The sequence below is a fragment of the Rana temporaria genome, chromosome 3, assembly GCF_905171775.1.
Source record: "Rana temporaria chromosome 3, aRanTem1.1, whole genome shotgun sequence".
NCBI lineage: Eukaryota > Metazoa > Chordata > Amphibia > Anura > Ranidae > Rana > Rana temporaria.
Genome location: NC_053491.1, coordinates 129,794,440 through 129,818,817, shown reverse-complemented (window position 1 = coordinate 129,818,817; position 24,378 = coordinate 129,794,440). Strand labels below are relative to the sequence as shown.

The window sequence follows — 24,378 nt, the reverse complement described above, 5'->3', positions numbered from 1 at the left end:
TGTCCCTCTTATGCAAGACATAAAAAGTGCAGAGGTGATCAAATACCACCAAAGGAAAGCTCTATTTGTGGGAAAAAAATTATAAAAATGTCATTTGGGTACAGTGTTGTATGACCATGCAATTGTCATTCAAATTGTGACAGCACTGAAAGCTGAAAAATGGCCTGGGCAGGAAGGGGGTGAAAGTGCCCAGTAGGCAAGTGGTTACATTTTTCTTAAAGTATTATTTTTTTTATTTAAAACTTTTTTACACCGTCTATTGAATTTTTTAATCAAAAAAGCACAGAAAAGGCAGCGGCAGGGGTTGGACCCCTTCTGCCACTCAAAAAAAGTTGATACCGGGATGATGCCTGCAGGTGCAAGCATAATCCTGGTATACCCCACTTCATTCCCAGGGTGTTATATGACTTCCACCCAGGTGAAGTGGTTAAAAACGATGTACATATATAGTTACACCCACTTCATAGTACATATCATTTCTACCCACATTTTATATTTTATTTTATTCTTTATCTAAGCTTTATTGTAGGCAATAATCTGTGATTTAACAAAATGTTATCTAAACACTTAGAAGCACCATAGCAGCAGTAGAAGTGAATTGAAATTCTTTATATAGGCTGTGATCTTAACAGCAGCTGTGCAATCTTCCACACAGTAAGTCTTTAACGTGTGAAAACTCCACTTGTTCCAAACACCTTTTGGGATATGTAACTCAGTTTCCCCGAGCATTTAATCCTTGACCTGATAGAAAGGTACCAATAAAAGGGTTCACTTGTGATAAAGGATTCAAGCACTCCAGCTGAATTTTTTTGTTCCTATTCCACAGCACAGTAATTGTACTGTTCGTCTGGATAGAGAATCTTACCAATAACAGAGGTGATGTACTATTTTACAAGATCCTCCTGATTAAGCTGCTATTAAATTTGGTGTGTGTGTTGTACTGCATTCAAATCAAACAATGAGAATGAGAACTTGAGATTTTTTTCCAGGAAGCTTCATTTTTCAAAAGCTAAGGACTACCTGTAATTAAATTCAGATAGCATTATAGTGATTCAAATATGTACTGATTTATTTGAGATTGCATTCATCTTTCTCTTATACAGAAGTAGTCATTTAAAAACGGTTTAATACCCCAGTTAAGTATTTGGGCTCTATTTACTGAGGAAGTAGTCATTTAAAAAATGCATAGGATTATTCAGTGTTAAATCAATCAAATTAAATACATGAAATTCAAACCTTAAAAATATATACCGGTACATCAACACAAGTCCTCAACCATGGAAAAATACAACTTTTTTGGTGTATCGGTACAAATCTGTTTTTATGACTTCATGATGTCCCAGTGTAAAAAACTGTGGGCCAGATTCACATAGAATTGCCCTGGCGCAGCGTATCAGTGAAACGCTACGCCGCCGTATCTTACCTGGCGGAATTTCGAATCCACAGCGATTTTGCGCCGTAAGTTACGGCGGTGTAGTGTTTTTCTGGCGGCGTATTTGAAATTGGGCGGGTTGGGGGCATGATTCATTTAAATCGGGGGTCTCAAACTCAAATTACCTGAGGGCCACAAGACAAGTTTTCATATGCCATGGGGGGCCGCATGCAAACTTTCAAACTTCAAAAACAACAGTACTGGTGTCAGCGAACACATTATTAACCACCAGCACTGGTGTCAGCGAGCGCATTATTACCACCAGCACTGGTGTAAGTCAGGGTTTGACAAATTTGCTTGGAATCTAGGAGCCAGCTAAAAAAGTTAGGAGCCAGAAAACGCACCCGTCCCGACGAGCTTGCGCGCCAGCTCACATCTGGTGGTAATAACTTGTAATACCAACGGCTCACCACCAGATGGCTCCCCCCACTTCCGCCCTGCCCGCGGGCCATTTATAACTGGTCCGCGGGCCGCAAATGGCCCGCGGGCCGGTACTTTGAGACCACTGATTTAAATGAAGTGCGTCCCCGCGCCAAATGAATTGCACATGCTCCGTTTTGAAATTTCCCGCCGTGCTTTGCGCGAAATGACGTCCCACCGACGTCATTTTTTTAACTTAGACGTGAGTTACGTCCTTTCCTATTCACGACTTGCGCAAAAAAATAAATTAAATTCAACGCGGGAACGACGGCCATACTTTAACATGGCAAGTCTATCTATACGCCAAAAAATAGCAGCTTTAACTATACGCCGGGAAAAGCCGACTAGCGACGACGTAAGGGAATGCGACGGCCGCGCGTACGTTTGTGGATCGACGGAAAAAGCTAATTAGCATACCCGACGCGGAAAACGACGCAAACTCCACCCAGCGGGCGCCAAAGTATTGTACCTACGATCCGAAGGCGTATGAAGCCGTACGCCTGTCGGATCGAAAGCCAGAAGCCGTCGTATCTTGGTTTGAGGATTCAAACTAAAGATACGACGCGGCAAATTTGAAAGTACGCCGGTGTATCAGTAGATACGCCGGCGTACTTGCTCTGAGAATCTGGCCCTGTGGTTCTAATTTTCACACATTGTACCTACCACCAGTAATAATATATCCTTTGTGGGGCTAACCATAATGTGTATCTATCTGTGTCTTTGTGTCTCCCAGCTGTATATTTTCTACTGTCTCTTCATGTACTGTATGCATGACATTGCTTCATCTAAGCAATATGCATGAGTATTCTTAATATTGTGAGAGGTCCACTTTCTGGTATGAAGCATGCAGCCTGTGCATAGACCTTGCTGACAGATTGCGTATTCATCAATGTCTCCTGATTTGCAGTTTAGTGCAAACAATGTTGTCATCACATTTTATACACAGGAGAGAATGAGGAGAGATTTACAATGAAAAAATTGTATATACAATTAATATAAATTACAGTGGCGGGTAAAGAAAATATTGTCTCTTAGTTACCTTATACTGTACTTTACAAAATTAAACTGTATGGTACTGTCTAGACATGTGCACAGCAAAAATTTTCGTTTATTTCTGTTTCGTTTCTGTTCGTTTATCGTGATTCGTAACGAGTCGTAATTTCGTAAGACGTTAGTTATCGTATTCGTACTCTTTAGTATTTTCGTAACACTCTTTTTTCCGTTTTCTGTTTTTTTCTGTTAGTTTATTTTTCGTTGAATCGAGATTCGTATTTTCGTTATATTTTGTATTCTGCCGCGTTCGTATTTTTAAAATGATTTTATTCGTTCCTTCGTTTTTACGTTAGTTTAATTTTCGTTGTTTTGTTATTCGTATTTATATTATATTTTCCATCATGCCGCATTCGTATTTTCGTAAAGAAATATATTTTCGTTGCTTTATGATCATTCGTATTTTCATGTCTAATTTCCTTTGATTGTAAAAACGTACTTTTGTAGATTTTATTGCATTCGTAATTCTGTTAGAATACATTTTACGTTTATTCGACACACTACTCGTCGTAATTTTGTAATTCGGATTTTACTGTGATTGACTTGACTGTCTTAGTTAGCACACACACCCTGTCTAGAATGAAGTCTGACGTAGAAGAAAACTAAAATATGTCAGATATTACAAATACAAATCTAGAAAGTAGATGCACTGCAGTCTAACACAGAAAAAGACACAATGAGCCAGGAGGTAATGAGAAAGAAGCTCATTGGGGGAAGGAACAAACCTCTTCAGAGGAAAGGGACAGCGCTCAGTGGCTATTGGTCAGAAATATTTCAGTACTAACGAAAGCTAATTTACATTATTTTGTATTTTCGTTGTTTTCATTTCAGTTTTCCGAAGATCCGTAATTTATTTTTCGTTAGTTTTGATTTTCGTTTTTTAGTCTTTGTTCGGCATTTCGTTTTCTTTTCGGTCTTCGAATATTAGTAAGTTTGCATTTTCGTTCATTTTGTTTTTCGTAATTATTTTTTTTTTTTGGGTTCGGTATTTTCGTTGTTTCTATGTTTTCGTTTCTTTCTTCTTTCGTATCTTCGTTGTTTTCCATATTCGTTATTTTGAAAATATCGTTATTCGTTATTAATTGCGCTAAACCATTCGTTCATTCGTATGTTAACGAATCAACTAAAATAACGAAAAATGACGGAAAACGTATTCGTAACTTAAAAAATTGCACATGCCTAGTACTGTCCCAATAAATTGAGGAAATTAAAAAACACATTCGTTTGTAGTAATTTTCATATTTCTTTCTATTCATAATTTACATAAAACACAGTCACTTCCAGCGCTAATAGGTCTTCCAAGGTGTGATGTAACAGATCTCAGATAAAATGGTGGTGTGAAAGGTATATATGATATCCCAAAGCTAGGTGGATGCTGCCTTCCTCAGATGGGGTAATCCGAAAGGAACTACAAGAAAAACAGAAATGGAAGGCGCACACACCTAGTGCATTACCAGAGATAATTTAATAATAAAAACAATTTAGTATAAAAGTGAGTACTCACAAAATGCAACTGACAAAAGGCCATAAACACAGTGCATGGACATGCACAGAACACGGGGTACAGCTAATGTGTTTCGGGGGCACATCCCCTTCCTCAGAGCTAGGCTCCCGGAAGTAGGAAAGACTCCAGACTCCCGGAAGTAGGAAAGGATACCTGTCTTCGACAGGTATCCTGTCCCCCCGAAAGGTGGCAATTGTGGCACCGGAGGGGGGGGGGGGAATCCAATGAGCGGAAGTTCCACTTTAGGGTAGAGCTCCGCTTTAAGTACCTAATAGTAGTGGTATATCAAAAAAAAAAAAGACAAACCATGAAGTAAAGGCAAGCTCAATATATTGTCACCCATTATGATTGGAAAACTAGGCAAGCATAAACATTGATTAAATATGTTAGTAACATAATTTAGCATACAAAGCAAATAAAAATAAGGACTAGGCATAAGATGACATTTGGCACCCAGATCAGCATAAACAGTAGAAAGGCCACGTTAACTGCATTTGTGAGCAGTAGTGCTGCCAGAGGGCATTTATGTCTGTGATGTTAGTCCTAGACCAACTGGGTATGCACTGCCCAAAAGAAAAACAGGATGGTAGCAGAGGGGCAGGAAAACAAAGTGGGCTTGCAAAATAATTATTACAGGAGGGACAGTACTTTCAGATGTTCTTCTGCCGGCTATCGTTTGGGCATGGTAGATGTGGCTCAGATGCAAAAAAGGTTCAGTATAATGCTGTATAGGGTTGGTATAGGCGCAGTCTACATTTAAAAAAAGGGCTTTATAAACTATAATACTTTCAAGGGTGCTTTAGTATTGCAGCATCAGTTTACATAATAAAAAAAAAAGTTTAAAGTGCATCTCAGCTTTTGCATTCAAAATCAGCAAAAGGGTGACACTGGGTGGCCAATGATTCTGTGCTGGGAGCACCCTCATGCACACTCCCAGCACAGAGATCAAGCTGTCAAAGACAGCTCTAGGTCCCCACAACAATCAGTAGCTATCCTGATCGTGTGACCACTGTGACAGCCATTCACAGAGCAATATGATTCTAGGGCATGCAAAAAGGGGTTAAAGCTGAACTCCAACAAACAGGATTTGTATTTCTGCATATTTGTTTACTAAGTTTACACTAACCATTCTTAAGCAGGCCTTGGTAAAGTAATAGTTGTTTCAGCCTCTATCACTGTTTCTGGATCATTTGATCTGCGCTTAAATAAAGCAAAAAATATACTGGGATATACTGTGTTTATAATGTATGTATGTACATATGTGGGCAGGTGTCTGCCACTAGATGGCTCTGTTCCTATTATAGCATGATGAAGGGAAAAGCAGATGCTAGCCCCAATTTTAGAGAGGCCCCTCCTATAGGGAGTGCCCATATAAAGGTCAGCTGTGGGAGGGGACCAGGAGTTGGGGTATGGGAGCCAAATACTCTAAATCCATGCAGATGTAGTCATCAATTGCCTAGGGTCCCTTAACAGGGCTAAAGCCCCGGGTGTGGTAGTTTAACACAAAAGCAGTAGTCGTCCTGATTCTTTTACGATTGTTTGTGGACCAAGAGCAGGATGCAAAAGACCATTTAAGCCAGACCAGGGTCCCCTGATGTGAGTACTGGGAGAATAACATCTGGGAGCATGCTTTGCTGAGCAGAGCTATAGAAATGGACATTGGAAGAAACTGGCATACTAGTGAGAGCACATTGTTCCTATTCAGTGATAGAAGCTGAATGCTGTGGACTTGGAAGATGGCTTATGAAAGTGTGTGCTGCCATTCTACACCAAAAAGATGGCTACAGAATGTCTGTTCTAATGTATGGCATCTGCACCAAAGAATTCTGTCAGTATGTCAATGTGACATTAGATTTTCCAGCCATCTTTGAGAAGTTACAGTACAGTGCCAGAAATGTATTCCTTGTGTGCACATTCCTTTATTCTTAAATATTAGGGCCTATGGCCAGGGATGTCATGAGTGGGCCTATGGCCAGGAGTTTGACACAATATGGCAAAGGAATTAATCTACCAGCAGGTGGGTTGCTGTCCTATCCAAGAAGAAGCGGGGAGGGTACTCTGGCAATTTGATGCCAACAACTAGTAAATCATAGTCCCCCTTACAGATATACTGTATGTATACAATATATATATTTACTAATACTCTGGTTTAAATAACACTAATAGTTGAATCCTTTTTAAACAATGGAACATATATTGATTCTGTATCAAGAGAAATCCAGAAGTGATTAAACTGGGATTAAATTCAGTTAGTAGTGCTAAAATGGTTCTTTGAATAGTAAATCCAACTTTTATTTTCTGAGTACTTTGAAATATTTAATCCTCTTAAACAAAGACAGCTGCTTATATTAGTATTTTTTTTATATATACAGTATATAATATTTTATTGCAGTTTAAAGAACTAACATAATCATTTAAAACCAAATATAGCCAGCATTATTTGTATAATGTTAAATTGTACAGAACATGCTGTTATCATAGCTTTGAAACAGTCACAACTGACTGCAGTACTGGGGTAATAATGCTTGACTATAAGCTAATGGGCTTGAAGACAAGCTTATGGTGATAGAGTAATGATGCTTTGATTGCTAGTTATAAATTGCTGGAATCACTCAGCAGGAAGTAAAGTGTTTTGCCGACAGTTACAGCAAGAACTGAAACCTATGATTAGATATTTAGAGCTAGATTCACGTAGCTCGGCGTATATTTTGGCCGGCGTAGCGCATTTCATATGCGCTACGCCGACGTAAAATAGGGAGCCCAGACCAGTATTCACAAAGATCTGGCACCGTACGTTGCGCCGGCGTAGTGTAAATAGGCCGGCGTAAGCCCGCCTAATTCAAAATAGGCAGATAGGGGGCGTGCTCCATGTAAATTAGCCATGACCCCATGTAAATGAATGGCCGTTCGTACGGCGCATGCGAGCGCATGCTCAGAATCACGTCGCAAATACTCCCTAAGAAACGTCGGCTCAATGCTTTCGACGTGAACAGCCCCATTCACGTACCACTTACGTAAACGACGTAAAATTTGACGGCTGTTCCGACGTCCATACCTTAACATTGGCTGCACCTCATATAGCAGGGGTAACGTTACGCCGGACGTAAGCCTTGCGTAAACGGCGTAGCGGGCGCAAGTACGTTCGTGAATCGACGTATCTAGGTCATTTACATATTCTATGGAAGCGCCCCTAGCGGCCAGCGTAAATTTGCACCCTAGATACAACGGCGTACTAACACCTACGTCGGTCGAAGGAAGCTGAAATTCAGGCGTATCTAGCTCCCAGAATAGCACACATAGATACGACGGCACATCTTCTAACTTATGCGGCGTATCAATAGATACGCCGACGTAAAGGCTTCCTGAATCTAGCTCTATGTGTGTCACTGTGGTAGAATGCTTCAAATACTGATTATACTTCTGTTTAAACATATACAGTAAGTTCCCGTACTGACCTTCTTAACCACTTCAGCCCCGACCCATATTGCTGGTTAATGACCAGGCCACTTTTTGTGATTCGGCACTGCGTCGCTTTAACTGACAATTGTGCGGTCCTTTTTTTCCCACAAATAGAGCTGTCTTTTGGTGGTATTTGATCACCTCTGCGGTTTTTAGTTTTTGCGCTATAAACAAAAATAGAGCGACAATTTTGAAAAAAAAAAAATATTTTTTACTTTTTGCTGTAATAAATATCCCCAAAAATATATAAAAAAAATGTTTTCCTCAGTTTAGGCCGATACATATTCTTCTACATATTTTTCATAAAAAAAAATCGCAATAAGCGTTTATTGATTGGTTTGCGCAAAAGTTATAGCGTCTACAAAATAGGACATAGCTTTATGGCATTTTTATTAATATTTATTTTTTACTAGTAATGGCGGCGATCAGCAATTTTTATCGGTACTGAAACCTTATGGCGCACATTTCGGACACTTTTGACACATTTTTGGGACCAGTGGCATTTTTTTAGCGATCAGTGCTATAAAAATGCATTGATTACTATAAAAATGCCACTGTCAGGAAAGGGGTTAACACTAGGGGGCAAGGAAGGGGGGGTGGGACTGACTTGGGAAAATGACTGATCGCTGTTCATACATTGTATGAACAGACAATCAGGCATTTCTCCCCCTGACAGGACCTGATAGTAATTGGCTGATTCGCGAGATGAATTTTTTGCATATAAATTTGCCGTTTTATATTGTAGGCCTGCAATTCTTAGGAATAACTCACTTAAATATGTCAAAACAAAAGTCTAGTAGACATCCCGGGTATGATAAAGTTTGAAACACAAAATCATAAATTATAATATAATAAATAACTATAAACAACTAATAATGTAATTATAATAAAAATTATTCAATAATGTAATCAAATCAAAAACACAGAAATTTGCTCAGTTGCAGAATTGTCACTGTCATTATTTTTATTGTTTGATGATGAATTTCCCCACAAATCGCTATCGCTCAATTCTCCGAGTGATTCTCATTTATTATCGCTGTTTTCTAGCTGGTCTAAAAGTACTTTTGACATAAAGGGACACTTTTTGGTTGCTATGGACAATCTACAGTTTCCAGGCAGAAAGAACTGTTTTTATTATATAAAACTGCATGTAGAACACCGGGCAGACCACTAGGGACAAAGGGGGGGTGTATTTATTTCATACAGTACTGTAATCTGTAAGATTACAGGATACTGTATGTGTATTGTGTTTTTCACTTTTTAAATTTAGCGCCAAACTTCGTCCCCGTGCGTCGTAACGTCACAGGGAGCGGAGCTCGACGGCACTGTAAATCGAGCAAGGAGACACAGCGGAGGAGCCCACACACACAGCAGGGACACAACGCAGGATCTATACCGAGCGCAGTACACTTGTGTATAGTCGGGCAGGCTCGGCTACTCTCACGTCCTGTACGTCCAGGACGTGAGCGCAAGAGGAGCCGAGCCTGTCCGACTATACACGAGTGTACTGCGCTCGGTATATGCCGGCGCAGTATTCAAACTCGGCGCGGGAAAGCGGGTATCGGCGTATATCGCGCACCCGCGATTTTGCCCTGAATTTCAGGGCAAAAAAGTGTGCGGTATACGCCGATAAATATGGTATATGTGACAGTACCTATAGGAGGCTGTGTGATCTTTAATGACAACTGTAAACACCACTCAGAGAGATTCTCACATGCCGTCAGTCCCAGGAAATTAAAGTGTTACTAAACCCACAACAGTAAAATCAGTCTGTATATGCAGTAAAGCATGCTTGTATTACTCATGGTGGAACCGTGCATTGTGTAAAAAGGCTGTTTAATCCTGTATGCACAGATCCTCCTTTTCTACTACTTACTCCAGAACATGTCTGAATAATATAGAGCCTTTGGAGTCAGGCTGCACATGCTCAGTCTGGTGTGTATTGCTAGAGAGGTGTTTTTCTTTTCTTGGGAAAGTGCACGTGATCAGCACAGGGCCAATTAGCACTGTCCAGACAGTGGGACAGGGGTCCTGGATCCTCATAGGACACCTCAATGCAGTAAGAAAACTCCTCCTTCAAGCTTTACCAGGACCTGATAGAAGCCACAAGACTGCAGTGTATATTTACTAAAATAATTGCATGTCCATGTTCTGTGGGAGAACAGATATAGTGAATGCCGGATCCTAGGTTTAGTAACACTTTAATTCTTCAGTGCCGGTTGCATTGTGAAGGTAGATCCAGGCTGCAAAAAAAAAATCTATGGTGCCGCAATCAGTGAAGGCATATGTAGTGCTGTTAAATCAGTGGAACCCCAGCTCCCTAAGCAATGTATTCTCTGTAAAGGTGAATGAAGGCTTCAACAGGCATTGGATTTTTTTCTGGCTCCAAGCTCTTTTTTTGTTTTGAAGTGTATCCAAAGGCATTTTTTGTATTGAATGGAGCAGAAAGAATGTTCAAACACCTGGCAGTTTTAAAATGCTGTCTGGGTCCCATTGGGAAGGTTTACCTTAACGTTCTGTCTTGGAGACACAACAAGACATAAGATATGATCCAAAGTGAGGGAAATGCTCTCTTAAGCTGTCCACACGGGTTAAAATCTGATGAATTAGAAAGATTAAAAGATGATTTATCTTTAAGCTTGCAATATTATATCATACGTACATGCACATTCTATGCAGTTTAGTGTTTTTTCCTCATATTCATTGGGAAAAGGCAGGTATTACAGTTTCTAAATATTTGCAACAACTCAACCACTAAACTTCTAAACATTTACCCGAATGGCAGTGGCCCTAGATACGCTGTTGAGGTTTTTGGCACTGAACAGACAGCTTAGCTACAAAGGTCTTTTTATTTTGGGCGTTTTAATGCTTGTGACATTGACAACACACTTTGTCACAACACATGGCATTGCACCTGTTCTGTGTGTGGTATGGTGTGGTGCTATGCATTGTGAATGGTACTTCAATGCAGTGAATAGTACAGGGCAACACACAACGCACTGCAGGGCACCACACTGCTCATAGACTTTTTTTTTGCGAAAACAGGGTGATGTATAAATGTTCATCCTTTGTCATGCATTGGCAGCCCATTCATAATAAATGGACTGCCCTAATGTATTGCATCTTAAAATGTGCCATACCATTTTTTAATGCACCACAATGGATTGCATAAGTGTCAATGAGCCATTAAAGTATAACTTAAGATAACTTTTTTAGATTTATATAGGGTGGTGAGGGGTTAGAACCACTCAAATTTTTTTCATTGCTGTTGGTCCCTATGGGGGTGATTCTCTCCCACTCTCTTAACTTAGAAACCATTCAGGCCCCGTACACACGACCGAGTTTCTCGACAGAATTCAGCCAGAAACTCGATCGGAGCTGGATTCTGCCAAAAAACGCGGTCGTGTGTACACTTTTCACTGAGGAAGCCGACGAGGAACTCGTCGGGCCAAATAGAGAACATGTTCTCTATTTCCTCGTTGTTCAATGAGGAAAGTTGGCTCGCCGAGATCCTCGGCGGCTTCAACACAGAACTCGACGAGGAACTCGATGTGTTTGGCACGTCGAGTTCCTCGGACGTGTGTACGGGGCCTGACATGTATGCTTTGTAACAATGAGCTTTGCCTCAATATATGACAACACTCCTGCTATGTGTATGATGTGTTGTGGTACCATTCAATGTGATTGGAACCCCAATGCATGGTACAGTAGAGTGCACCACATGACCCACAACAGTGCACTACAATGCGCATTGTGATGCCCTGCATTGTAAAAAAAATGGCATGTGCATCTTTTAATCTTTTGCAGTAGGCTGCAATATATTATATTTTTGTTATTGAATTTAAAAATGCCCTCTAAAGCCTCGTACACACGATCGGATATCTGATGGAATCTAATCCGATGGATTTTTTCGTCGGATATCCGATGAAGCTGACTTTCATCAGTCTTGCCTACACAACATCAGTCAAAAATCCGACCGTGTCCAACGCCGTGACGTAAAACACTACGACGTGCTGAGAAAAATGAAGTTTAATGCTTCCAAGCATGCGTCAACTTGATTCTGAGCATGCATGGATTTTTGACCGATGGACTTTCACACAGACAATCGTTTTTTTCTATTGTTTTTTTATCCATAGGAAAAATTTAAAACATGTTCTATTTTTTTTCACCAATGGAAAACAAACCGGTGGGGCCCACACACGATCGGTTTGTCCAATGAAAACAGTTCATCTGTCTTTTTTCATCTGACAAACCGATCGTGTGTACAGGGCTTTACACTTTCACTGCCTTAAGAGTCGAGGACCACTTGGCATATATCAAAAAGTGCATATTTTTGAGTACAATGCTTTATAATGTGCAATAAAAAAGCTTAACAAAAGTGGTGCTAAGGACATTATACCAAGTAGATGAATCAATCACTTACAGATTGTTCATCCAGTTTTTTTATTTTATTTTTATATCATGCTGTGCAGTTGCTCAGTGTAGCCATGATGCATAAAATAAAATTATTTTAGGTTACCATATGTTTAGGAAAGCCTGTCAATATTATTTTACAGTGTACAGTATTACAATACAATGACATACGTTGGTTTCTTAGCATGCCAAAAAACTTGTTTGCAAATGATTGTTTTTTTTCTGCTCAGAGATGCCAAATGTTGATTACCACATGTCCATTTCTATTGCTAATGCTTGTACGCAGTCTCATTAATTTTAATGGACATATTTGCTTCCTTATGTGACAATCTACCAAGGACATTTTCCTAATTAAATTTTCCAAGTTGGATTATTCCCCGAAGCAAGTGCTAGTATCCATTGAAGTTATTGTTTGACCAAAAGAGTTTGCTTAGTCTTAAATGTGCAAATGCGCTGCTTTCAAATCCCATAGTCATTCCAGGAACACCTGCAAAAAATGCTGCTGCAGTAATTATAATCCAGCCATCATTATCCGTTTGGAAGCACATGCTATAAATTCACATCTGACATCGTATTGCTTGCGATGGATCAGATTTGCAAAAGATGTGACAAAATAAACTAGACATATTCAAATTTAGTCTAAACTATATTCATGGAAATACCAACATAATGTTTGTAAACAAATCACTATGAACGAAATATATTAATGATAAGGAGAAACTACTTTTCATTCAACCCTGTGTGTATAAAATGTATGGAATATGAAGAAACTGAAGCCCTTAGGAAACCCAATTAATTATACTTTTGCATAATTAAAGACAAAAGTATAGTTATCCTTTAAGTTCTCCCCAGCTCAACTAATGCTCACCTGTCAATGCGCCTGCTATATTCGCTCATCAGTTTTTGGTTCTTTTTCTTTTATTTTCTTACCACAAAGGTCTGTGTGATAGAAATCTAGAGACACTAATGATGTGAAACAGCCACAATGAACCTGGTAGCCACATATCATGTCATAGGGTATATGTCTAGGTTTAAAGATAAATCTGAGAGTAGTTTTCTTTATTCATGGCAAAATGAGTGGCTCTTCTTCAGTACACATAGGCAGGATAAAATTCAGTTGCTAGCCTAATGTATTGCACTATTAATAAATCAAGAACCACTAATGATGTGAAACAGCCACAATGCACCAGCTAGCCACATACCATGTCATACTGTATATGCCTGTGTTTAACCTCCCTGGCGGTATGATTATTTCAGAAAAAAAGGTGCTGAAAGCGCTACCATTATTTTCAAGGAAATTTGGCGTTTTATACTGTAGGCCTGTAATTCTTAGGAATAACTCACTTAAATCTGTCCAAACAAGAGTCTAGTAGGCATACCGGGTATGACATTTTTTTAAAAACAAAATGATAAATTATAATATAATAAATAATTATAAATAATTATAACAAATAATAATATCATTATAATAAAAATTATTCAATAATGTAATCAACTCAAAATCACTGAAATTTGCTCAGTTGCAGAATTGTCGCTGTCATTACTTATTTTTTATGACGAATTTCCCCACAAATCGCTAACGCACAATTCTGCAAGTGATTATAATTTATTATCGCTGTTTTCTAGTTGTGGATTCAGCAAGGCGAGCTCGAGTCTGACTCGGGGTTACCGAGCGCAGCACAGAAATGTAACCCCGAGCCAGACTAGGGAATACCGACAGGGGGGTTAAAGATACATCTCAAAGAGGTGTTTTTTATTCATGGAAAAATTATTAGCTTTTCTTCAGTACAAATGTGCAGGATAAAATGTAGTTGCTAGCCTAATGTATTGCACTGTTAATCACTTCTGTAAATAATAATATGACATACTGTAAACTTCAGTAACCTGATCAACACTGTTCATAACAACCATAAGTGCTCATTCACACGGACGGACCATTCGGGTCCGCCTGTCAGTTTTGACGGCGGACCTGAACGGCCGCTCCATACATCCCTATGGAGCGTCGGATGTCAGGGGAGACATGTCCGCTGACATCCGACCCGATCTGATCCGCTAAAAACAGACGCATGGGGGCACGTCCCCATCCATCCATGGCGGATCGGATCGGGTAAGATCTGATGAAAGCGGACATGCTGTCCATTTTCATCAGATCGCTCCATAGGAGACAGCGGTGCCCGACAAGCCCCTCCCCGCTCAGTGAGCAGAGAGGAGCTTGTCATCCGTCGGCTCAGCGGAGATCTGCGGACTGATCTCCCGCTGAGCTGGCGGGAGCAGGCGCAACGGAGTCCGCCTCGTGTGAATGAGGCCTAAGAGTTTAAATCCCTTTGTGAAGTCTTTAAAATCAAGTTCTACATACCTACTGTTGCATGAAGAAGAACAGCCCACACAGTAACACTAATTCAAAATATGTTAATTAAAGTGGTAGTAAACTTGCTATGTAATAAAAGACAATGGCCCCCAGGTGGTCAGCCCCGGAAGCATTTACCCCCTTAATGACTAGGTAATTATTTGCAATACAGCACTGCATCGCTTTAACTGACAATTGCGTGGTCGGGCGGTGTTGTATCCAGACAAATCTTATGTCCTTTTTTCCCATAAATAGAGCTTTCTTTTGGTGGTATTTGATCATCTCTGCGGTTTTTTTTTTGGCACTATAAACAAAAAAAGAGAGACAATTTTGAAAAAAAAAAGCGATTGTTTTTACTTTCTGCTATAATACATATCCAAAAAAAATGTAATAAAAACAAATGTGTTCATCAATTTCGGCCAATATGTATTCTTCTAAATATTTTTGGTAAAAGAAAACCCCAATAAGCGTATTGTTGATTGGTTTGCGCAAAATGTATAGCTCCTACTAAATACGGGATATATTTGTGGCACTTTTATATATTTTTTTACTAGTAATGAAGGTGATCAGCGATTTTTTTTTTTTTTTGCGGGACTGAGACATTGCAGCGGACAGATCGGACACCTAACTGAGATTTTGGACACTTTTTGAGAACCAGAGACATCAGTGCTAAAAATATACACTGACATTGTACTAATGACACTGGCAGGGAAGGGGTTAACATCAGGGGTGATCAAAGGGTTAACTGTGTTCCCTCAGTGTGTTTACTAACTGTATGGGGGATGGGCTACTTGGGACAACATTTCCTGCATAGCAGAACGACAGGATCTCTGTGTGATCCCCTGTCAGAAAGTAAATCTGCCTTGTTTACACAGGCAGATCCCCGTCCTGTCACTGCAGGGAATAATCACGGGAAGAAGGCGGACACCGACTCCCCCGGACCCGCTGATTGGCTCTCCTCGCTAGCCAATGGACGCGTGCTTCCAGCGGCGCACATGCGCTCCCACAGAATGCCGCGTATGAGCCTGGCGTACATCTATGGCGATTCACACAGCTGAGTCAACCTGCCGCAGTATTAGGCCCCGTACACACGTCCGAGGAACTCGACGTGCCAAACACATCAAGTTCCTCGTCGAGTTCTTTGTTGAAGCCGCCGAGGATCTCGGCGGGCCAACTTTCCTCATTGAACAACGAGGAAATAGAGAACATGTTCTCTATTTGGCCCGACGAGTTCCTCGTCGGCTTCCTCGCTGAAAAGTGTACACACGACCGAGTTTCTCGGCAGAATCCAGCTCCGATCGAGTTTCTGGCTGAATTCTGCCGAGAAACTCGGTCGTGTGTACGGAGCCTATCTCTGTCGGCTGTTCGGCAAGTGGTTACTTTAATTACATTTTAATTTTATGTTACAAAGCAAAATTGTATGTAAATAAAAAAATGTTATAGGTGAGTTGGGAAACATGTAGTTGAATTCCTGATCATAACTTGGTGTAGAATAATATGATAATGTGTGGCCAGTAGGTAAAGAGCAAAAAGCCACCTCTTTGCCTCTGTTGCCTATAGACATATGCCCACTAAACCTAATGATACATTTAGTGTATGCTAATAAAATAAAAGAGAATTTAAACCAGCTTCATGTATCTAATGTCTTTATTGCTCTTATAAGCATTCATATTTTTTACATTTTCTTAGCTGAACTAAAAATGTGTGTAATAGTATCAGGTTTCTAATGGCAACAAAAACAATTTCTCTTACTTTGGTATGGATGGCATACTATCTCATTTTGTTATCTCTCTTTACTTCCATTTTATTTCTCTTTAGGGATGTATCATCACAGCAACAAGCTAAATGATTCTGCTATGGAAGAAAAATAATTTGATTTTACCACGTTTATACCAAGAAGCAAAAATCATGAAGACTTTTGCCAGCCTTCAGGTATTTGTTTTGGCCTTATTTTCCAAAGGAGTTTTGCTTTCTTCAAGTGATCACAATTTTGTGAGGAAAGAAATAAAGATTGAGGGAGACCTTGTCTTAGGAGGTTTATTTCCAATAAATGAAAAAGGCACAGGAAATGAAGAATGCGGCAGAATCAATGAGGATCGAGGTATACAGCGTTTGGAAGCCATGCTGTTTGCTATTGATCAGATTAACAGAGACAGCACACTACTACCTGGAATAAAACTAGGCGTTCATATTCTGGATACCTGTTCTAGGGACACCTATGCTCTGGAACAGTCACTGGAGTTTGTAAGAGCCTCATTGACCAAGGTGGATGAGGCAGAATATGTTTGTCCAGACGGCTCACTTGCCATTCAAGGAAACAGCCCATTACTTATCGCTGGAGTCATTGGTGGCTCTTATAGCAGTGTCTCCATACAGGTAAGTCACTTTAAATCTTGTTTGGTTCTTGCAAGAAAAAGTCATATATTTTAATGTTCTCTGGGTTGCATCGAATACAAAGTTAACTTCCATAGTTGACACCCTTTGGATGTCTTACACAAAATACATGTGAGCCATCCTATCAGTAAACTGTTTATGCTACCTGTGCATTTTACTGAATTGCACATATATGGAAAATCAGATTCAATGTCTTATTTAAAAGTATCTTAGTATTCCTGCACCATAATCAATAGTTAAAGCGGGGGTTCACCCTAAAAAAAAAAATGTTTTTGTCTACCATGCCATCCAGCATACTAGCGTGAGCTACAGTATGCCTTTATTTTTATTTTTTTGCGCCGTACTCACAGTTTAATCCACTAGTTAAGTTTCAGACTCCCCGCGGGGAGTAGGCGTTCCTATGAAGAGGGGAACATGATTGACGGCCGGCTATGGCGCGTCACGCTTCCCGAAAATAGCCGAAATAGGACTTGGCTCTTCACGGCGCCTGCGCAGTCAGCTCCTAGTCTGTGCGCAGGCGCTGTATAGCGCCATGAAGAGCCGAGTCCTACTCCGGCTATTTTCGGGAAGCGTGACGCGCCATAGCCGGCTGTCAATCATGTTCCCCTCTTCATAGGAACGCCTACTCCCCGTGGGGAGTCTGAAACGAAACTAATGGATTAAACTGTGAGTACGGCGCAAAAATAAATAAATAAAGGCATACTGTAGCTCACGCTAGTATGCTGGATGGCATGGTAGAAACTTGTTTTTTAGGGTGAACCTCCGCTTTAAATCTGCACTTTCCTTTATCCAGGCATAAGGTCCTGCTATACCCAAATTTAAAATGCAGTACACTGATAACAAATAGTATAGTTATTATTCTAAGGAACATAACAAAAAGTTGGCCAGTACTGTAAGAAAGAATAGCAAAGTTACCAGCAAATACTTGGGCGCTCTTAGGTCAATAAAAGGAACACTCCAATATTTTCTGTTAAAACTAAAAAAAATAGCTAGTCTGCTGACCAAGCAAAAAAATGTAATAATTCTATATGTCTTCTGCATATGAGTAATCCAAATAAGGATAAGCACAAAGATTTCCTAATACACAGAATAATGTAAGCTGCCATCTTGTGTGTGGTGACATTATGTTAAAGGGGTTGTAAAGGTAAAAATGTATAGTTTATAGTTAATCACTTTTTAATGTTGCATTGTATAGCATGTGCCTGTCCATGATCATGCTTTTAAATTGTATCATGTATGAATCTTAACATCCGTTGTTATGCAAGAGTTAGGTTAGATGGGCAGATATACAGAATTTGACAATGTGCATGAAAATTAGTTAGTTCAATACTTTAAAGGTGTTGTAAAGGTAAATTTTTTCCCCCTAAATAGCTTCCTTTACCTTAGTGCAGTCCTCCTTCACCTACCTCATCCTTCGATTTTGCTTTTAAATGTCCTTATTTCTTCTGAGAAATCATCACTTCCTGTTCTTCTGTCTGTAACTACACACCGTAATACGACACTTTCGCCCTGGTGTGGAGAAAGCCTCTTGAGGGGGGGGGAGCAGGAGGGTCAGGATGCTCTCCACTTTGCAGATAGAGAAAGGAGCTGTGTGTTAGTGGGCGTCCTGACACTCCTGCTCGCCCCCTCCCCCCCAAGAGGCTTTCTCCACATCAGGGAGTAAGTGTCGCATTACTGTGTTTAGTTACAGACAGAAGAGGTAAGTGAAGGAGTACTTTTAGGTAAAATAAGCTATTATGGGAAAAAAAATATCTTTACAACCCCTTTAAAGTACTAAACTAAACTAACTTATTTTCATGCAAATTGTCAAATTCTATAAATCTAATGTTTTAGAGGAATATACTCTAGATTCCTTCATGTAAATGTATGTATTTTAACCTACGGTCTTGTTTTTAGACTATAGATAGGTTCTGTGTGTTAGATTAGACTTTGTATAAGCTCTAATAAATGTGTGTTATGTTAAAGCTTTCGCTCTGCACAATAGAACTCTCTTATTTTAACCATATATCATTAACCATATATCATATATCATATATCATATATGTGAGTTATTAAATCTTAAATATACAATTACTTTGTAACAATAACAACGGATGTTAAGATTCATACATGATACAATTTGAAAGCAGGATCATGGACAGGCACATGCTATACAATGCAACATTAAAAAGTGATAAACTATAAATGGATGCCATCACCAGCATTTAAATTGTCTACATACACACAGATCGGTGACCAGACCCAACTATGGACTGATTTTGTAAAGACTGTCTTTAAAAGATTTGACTGTAACTGCATATCAGTAATGAAACCAAAGACTAATGCCCTGTACACACGATCGGTTCATCCGATGAAAACGGTCTGATGGATTTTTTCATCAGATATCCGATGAAGCCTGATTTCATCAGTCTTGCCTACACACCATCAGTTAAAAAAACGATCGTGTCAGAACGCGGTGACGTAAAACACAACAACATGCTGAGAAAAATTAAGTTCAATGCTTTCGAGCATGTGTCGACTTGATTCTGAGCATGCGTCGACTTGATTCTGAGCATGCATTGATTTTTAACCGATGGATTTCCCCACAGATGATCGTTTTTTTCTATCGGTTTTTTAACCATCAGATAATTTTAAAACAGGTTCTAAGTTTTTTCACCAATGGGAAAAAAACTGATGGGGCCCACACACGATCGGTTCGTCTGATGAAAACGGTCCATCAGACGGTTTTCATCAGACGAACCGATCGTGTGTACACGGCATAAGTCATGAAAAAGACAATACATGTAAGAAGTTGTATACATGGGCAGATGAGTTTATGAAGCAATTTATTTTTAACTTGCAGTTACCTTCAACACATTTTTACTTTTCCTGTAGACTAATCCAAACTCTTTTGGAATCTCTTGTTTATCCCTAACATATTTTCCCTCTCTATGTCTACCCACCTTGGGATTTTGAGTGTTGTTATCCACGTTAGTTTTTTTTTTACTTTGTAAATATAGTATAGAAAATTAATGACAATTCCAACAGGGCTGTTGAGACCACATGATATGAGCAGTTGGTACAGATGTGACGGTTCAGTTTACATACCTGAGACGTATCTAAGATGTCATAAGCTATATTTCTTGTATCTCAAGTATTTCTTAAGTAAATTTCTGTCTACCAGATATTAAAATATACAGTTTGGTTTGTTTCACCCTTTCAGTTACTCAACATACAATAATCACTGAAAACGAGTAGTTGTGATATTTGTAAGTTATTTGTAAACAACAATGCAAACTGGCCAAGTGCCCCATTGCCACATTTATCACCATCAACATAATATAGTAACTACAATAAGTACATAGTTTGCTCTTGCTTTTATTCTATACAATTTTTAACTGTCACTTAATAGTACTGAAATTGTATGTATCAGGTGACAACATAATGCTGACACTGTTTGAGTCACTACAGATGTTCTATCAGCGATACTCTCTCATCCAACAGAAATATCCCAAATGACCTCATGAGAAATTTTGGCTGAGGGCTGGATGTCACAGAAGGACAAAACTAAAATATGTTTCTAATTTCAGGTTATCCCTGTGGAATATAAACCTACAGCTTGAAAAATGACAACACTTACAGAAAATCTTTCAGGGAATGTAACGCTCGATGAACCATGTGCTCCCTTAGTACAGAGCACCATTTTCACTTCAATTAACTCAAGTTCACATAATTGACATATTGACATATTGTAACATATTGTAACACAGACAGCTAGTAATTCCTTGGCCACCAGACACAAACAAAAAGCAAAAAGCATGTCTTTAGAAGCCGATATTTTTCAACATGAAAACATATGCAAAGTATATTATTAGTACTTCCTAAAACTATTCGAAGGTTTTTTGCTACCTGTTGATAATTATGATAAAGTGGTCATGTAACTAGTAAATGTAAACAGATTTTAGGAAACTTCAATCATCCAGTCAGGTGCCAGAAAATTCTGTTTTCCTAATCTTCCTCGGATATGATTGGGTATTCAGAGTGAGCACAAATTCTTCCATTCTTATTTGATGAGCAAAGAATCATTAACCCTAAGTGTATGAATAGCCAATAATTTTCCTTGTAGCTGTGGGTAGGTTAGGCAGGCAATAAAACCCCTGTGGTTTATTTTATGCTGTCTGCATCTCTTTTGGCAAGATTTTCTCCTCAATACCTGTCCTACAGATATAACAAGAAGTGAGAAGAAATCTCTGAAAAGTGAGGGGAATTGCCCTTTATGCAGGTCATGAGGTAATGAGGGAGCTAGAGAACAGAAGGTGTTGGGATAAATGAAGAGAACAAGTGGGTTTGTATTTTGAGACTAGGTTAGTGATGTAGCTGAGGGACGAGTTGTGGGTGGCTATGTAAGTTGTTGTTAGTGTTTTGAATTTAATTTGTTGGGTGAGCAGAAGCCAACGAAGGAATTAACGGAATAGTAGCAGACACTGAATGGTTGGTAAGGTGGATGAGCCTGGCAGCAGCATTTATGATGGAATGAAGGGGCGATAGACTATGTAAAGGTAGTTCCATTGCAAGGTAGGAGATGACCAGGGAAGGAACTAGGAGTGTTGTGGTGTCATTAGTTAGGAAGGGGCATATTTTGGAAATGTTGCGGAGGTAGAGGTGGAAATATTTGGACAGTAATTGGACGTGGGGCTGAACAGATAGTTCAGAGCCCAGGATTACAACTTGGCATGTGGGGACGAGCTGATAGTAGTGTGATAGCCTACCTGAGGAGACTGAAGGAGTGAGCTGAGGGGTACAGAGATAGATTTGGGTGTCATCAGCATAGAGATGGCACTGGAAGTCATTGGAGGCTATTACCTGACCCAGGGAGGAGGGTGTAGATGGAGAATAAGAGAGGTCCAAGAACAGAACCTTGGGGGACACGGTGTGTTGGATAAGTAGGATGAGAACCAGCGAAGAGTACAGTCACTGAGACCAAAGGCGTGGAGTTTTTTGAGGAGGAGGGGCTGGTCACTGTGTCAAAGGCAGCAGAGAGGTCCAGGAGTAGGAGTACAGAATATTGTCAATTGGATTTAGCTGTTAGCAAATTGTTTGTGAGTTGTAGGAGAGCAGTTTTCATTGAGCGTTGAGGACGGCATTCAGACTGAAGAGGATCAAGAAGGTTATTCTCGGCAAGGTGGTCGCTGAGACGTTCAAGGAGTTTAAATAAAAAGGGGAGCAAGGAGATGGGGCATAGGTTGTTGGGATTGGTGGGGTTTATTGAGGGCTTTTTAAGTATGGGGTGACTAGTGCATGTCTTGGAGAGTTGGAGAAGATGCCAGAAAGAGAGAGAGAAATTGAATATGTGAGTTAGAAAGTGTAGGACAGTGTCAGAGGGTGACTGTGCGAGTCAACAGGGCACAGGGGGAAGGTGGTTAGGTGGACATTATAGATAATGTATAACATTGATCAATTAATAGTCATAGCAACCCACCTAGGGTAAACAATCAAAAAAGCATACCTTTTAGATTTCTATATACCAAATTTATTGGGGTATAGCGCACTCCCGCGTATAGCGCGCACCCCTAAAGTTGCCCCGAAATTCCTGTAAAAAAAAATGTTATAAGATTTTATTACTTACAGTTTTGGGGCCAAATCCTCAAAAGAGATACGACGGAGTAACTGCTGTTACTCCGTCGTATCCCTGGTCCTAACTATGGAACTGATCCACAGAATCAGTTTTCCATAGTTAGGGAGAAGATCCGGCATGTGTAATTGAATTACACTGCCGGATCTTAGGATGCAGTACCGCATCCGCCGCTGGGGGCATTTCGTGTCGAAATGCCGCCTCGGGTATGCAAATTAGCACTTACGGAGATCCACGAAGCTTTTCTGCTTCGTTTTTTCTCCGTAAGTATTAAGTTGCATACGCAAAATTAGGGCTGCTTTTACATGGTGTAAAGTTAGTACACCATGTAAAAGCAGACCCTTCTGTCTAGCGACGCGTTTTTTTTTTCTAATTTGAATTTTTTTTTTCACGCCGTATCTTTTTTTTTTTTCGATGCAACTTTATTGACCCGTCGCAATCCACAAAGCCCGGCGTAACGTAATTTTGCGCTATGCACGTTGGGAAAATGACGTCACGAGCATGCGCAGTACGGCCGGCGCGGGAGCGCGCCTCATTTAAATGGGAATCGCCCCCATGAAATGAGGAACGCCTTGCGCCGGCGGAATTTAAGTTACACGGCCAGAAATTTCTAGGTAAGTGCTTTGTGGATCGGGCACTTAGGTAGAAATTTTAAGGCAGTGTAACTTAAATTAGAATTTCACCGTTACGCCGGGTCTTTGTGGATTTGGCCCTTGGTGTCTTGCCCAGCGTCCATCGTCCGGTCCGGTGTCCGTCTGCGGCCTCGGTGGTGTCCTCCCGGCTTCTCCAGCGCGCGCCTCAAGTCGAGTCGCCACTTCCCGCGCTCAGTTCGAATGCCTCCGCCGACATATACTGAGTGCAGTACACTCGGGTACATTCGGCAAGGCTCGGCTTCGCTCGTGCTCACGCTCTGTGACGTTTATGCGCGAGCATGAGCGAAGCCGAGCCTAGCCGAATGTACCCGAGTGTATTGCACTCGGTATATGTCGGCGGCTCCATTCAAACTGAGCGCGGGAAGCGGCTATCGGTGTATATCGCGCACCCACGATTTTCCCCTTATTTTAAGGGGAAAAAAGTGTGCGATATACGCCGATAAATACGGTATATGAGAGTACAGGAATTAGGATTACCTAATGTACAGATCAAACCTTTGAAATTAAAATTTGATTAATCAAAGTCAATGTTCCTTTTAAAGGGAAACTCCAGCTAAATACACAGTTAACAAACACAAATAGAAACAATTTTACCTGACAAAAATTTATATTTTATTCAACCACACTATTGTTTGACACCAGTCAGCTGCATTGCAAAGCCAGAAAGATAAAACCACAATCTGCATCTTTGGATCACCAGCTCAATGAACTGAGTATCATAGTAAACTCACCTTCCTTTTCATATCCTTGTGCATGTTAGGTTAACAGTACTGAGAACAACTATAGAACTATTACTGACACTTAATATTTAACGTTTTACAGTTGTGTTCAGGAAACTAAAAAAATACAAGTGGAACTCCAGGAAAAAAAGCTAAATCACCAATGCTTTCAGAAAGAACCCAAAAAGCAGATTGTAGGAATATAATTTAAAAATAGATGCCAGACACACTAAGATCATTTGGGTTTTTTCAAGATTTTTTATTGACTACATATCTGCAGTAATATGTTTTTCCTTTAATTTACACTTAAACATAAGTCTGTATGTGCAAACAATTAATACAGGTACATATTTTAAAAAGTTTGAACAACCAAGAG

General features: G+C 40.0%; 1 protein-coding gene across 2 annotated transcripts in view; it reads left to right on the top strand.

Annotated features, from left to right (window-relative positions):
• GRM3 (glutamate metabotropic receptor 3) overlaps positions 1-24,378 on the top strand; it is a 337,193-nt gene that overhangs the window by 192,820 nt on the left and 119,995 nt on the right. For both annotated transcript variants that reach the window (XM_040343433.1, XM_040343434.1), the window contains exon 2: positions 16,444-17,001. In XM_040343433.1, the coding sequence (XP_040199367.1) occupies positions 16,471-17,001 (531 nt within the window). In that variant the 5' untranslated portion in view covers positions 16,444-16,470. The remainder of the gene's footprint in view (positions 1-16,443; positions 17,002-24,378) is intronic.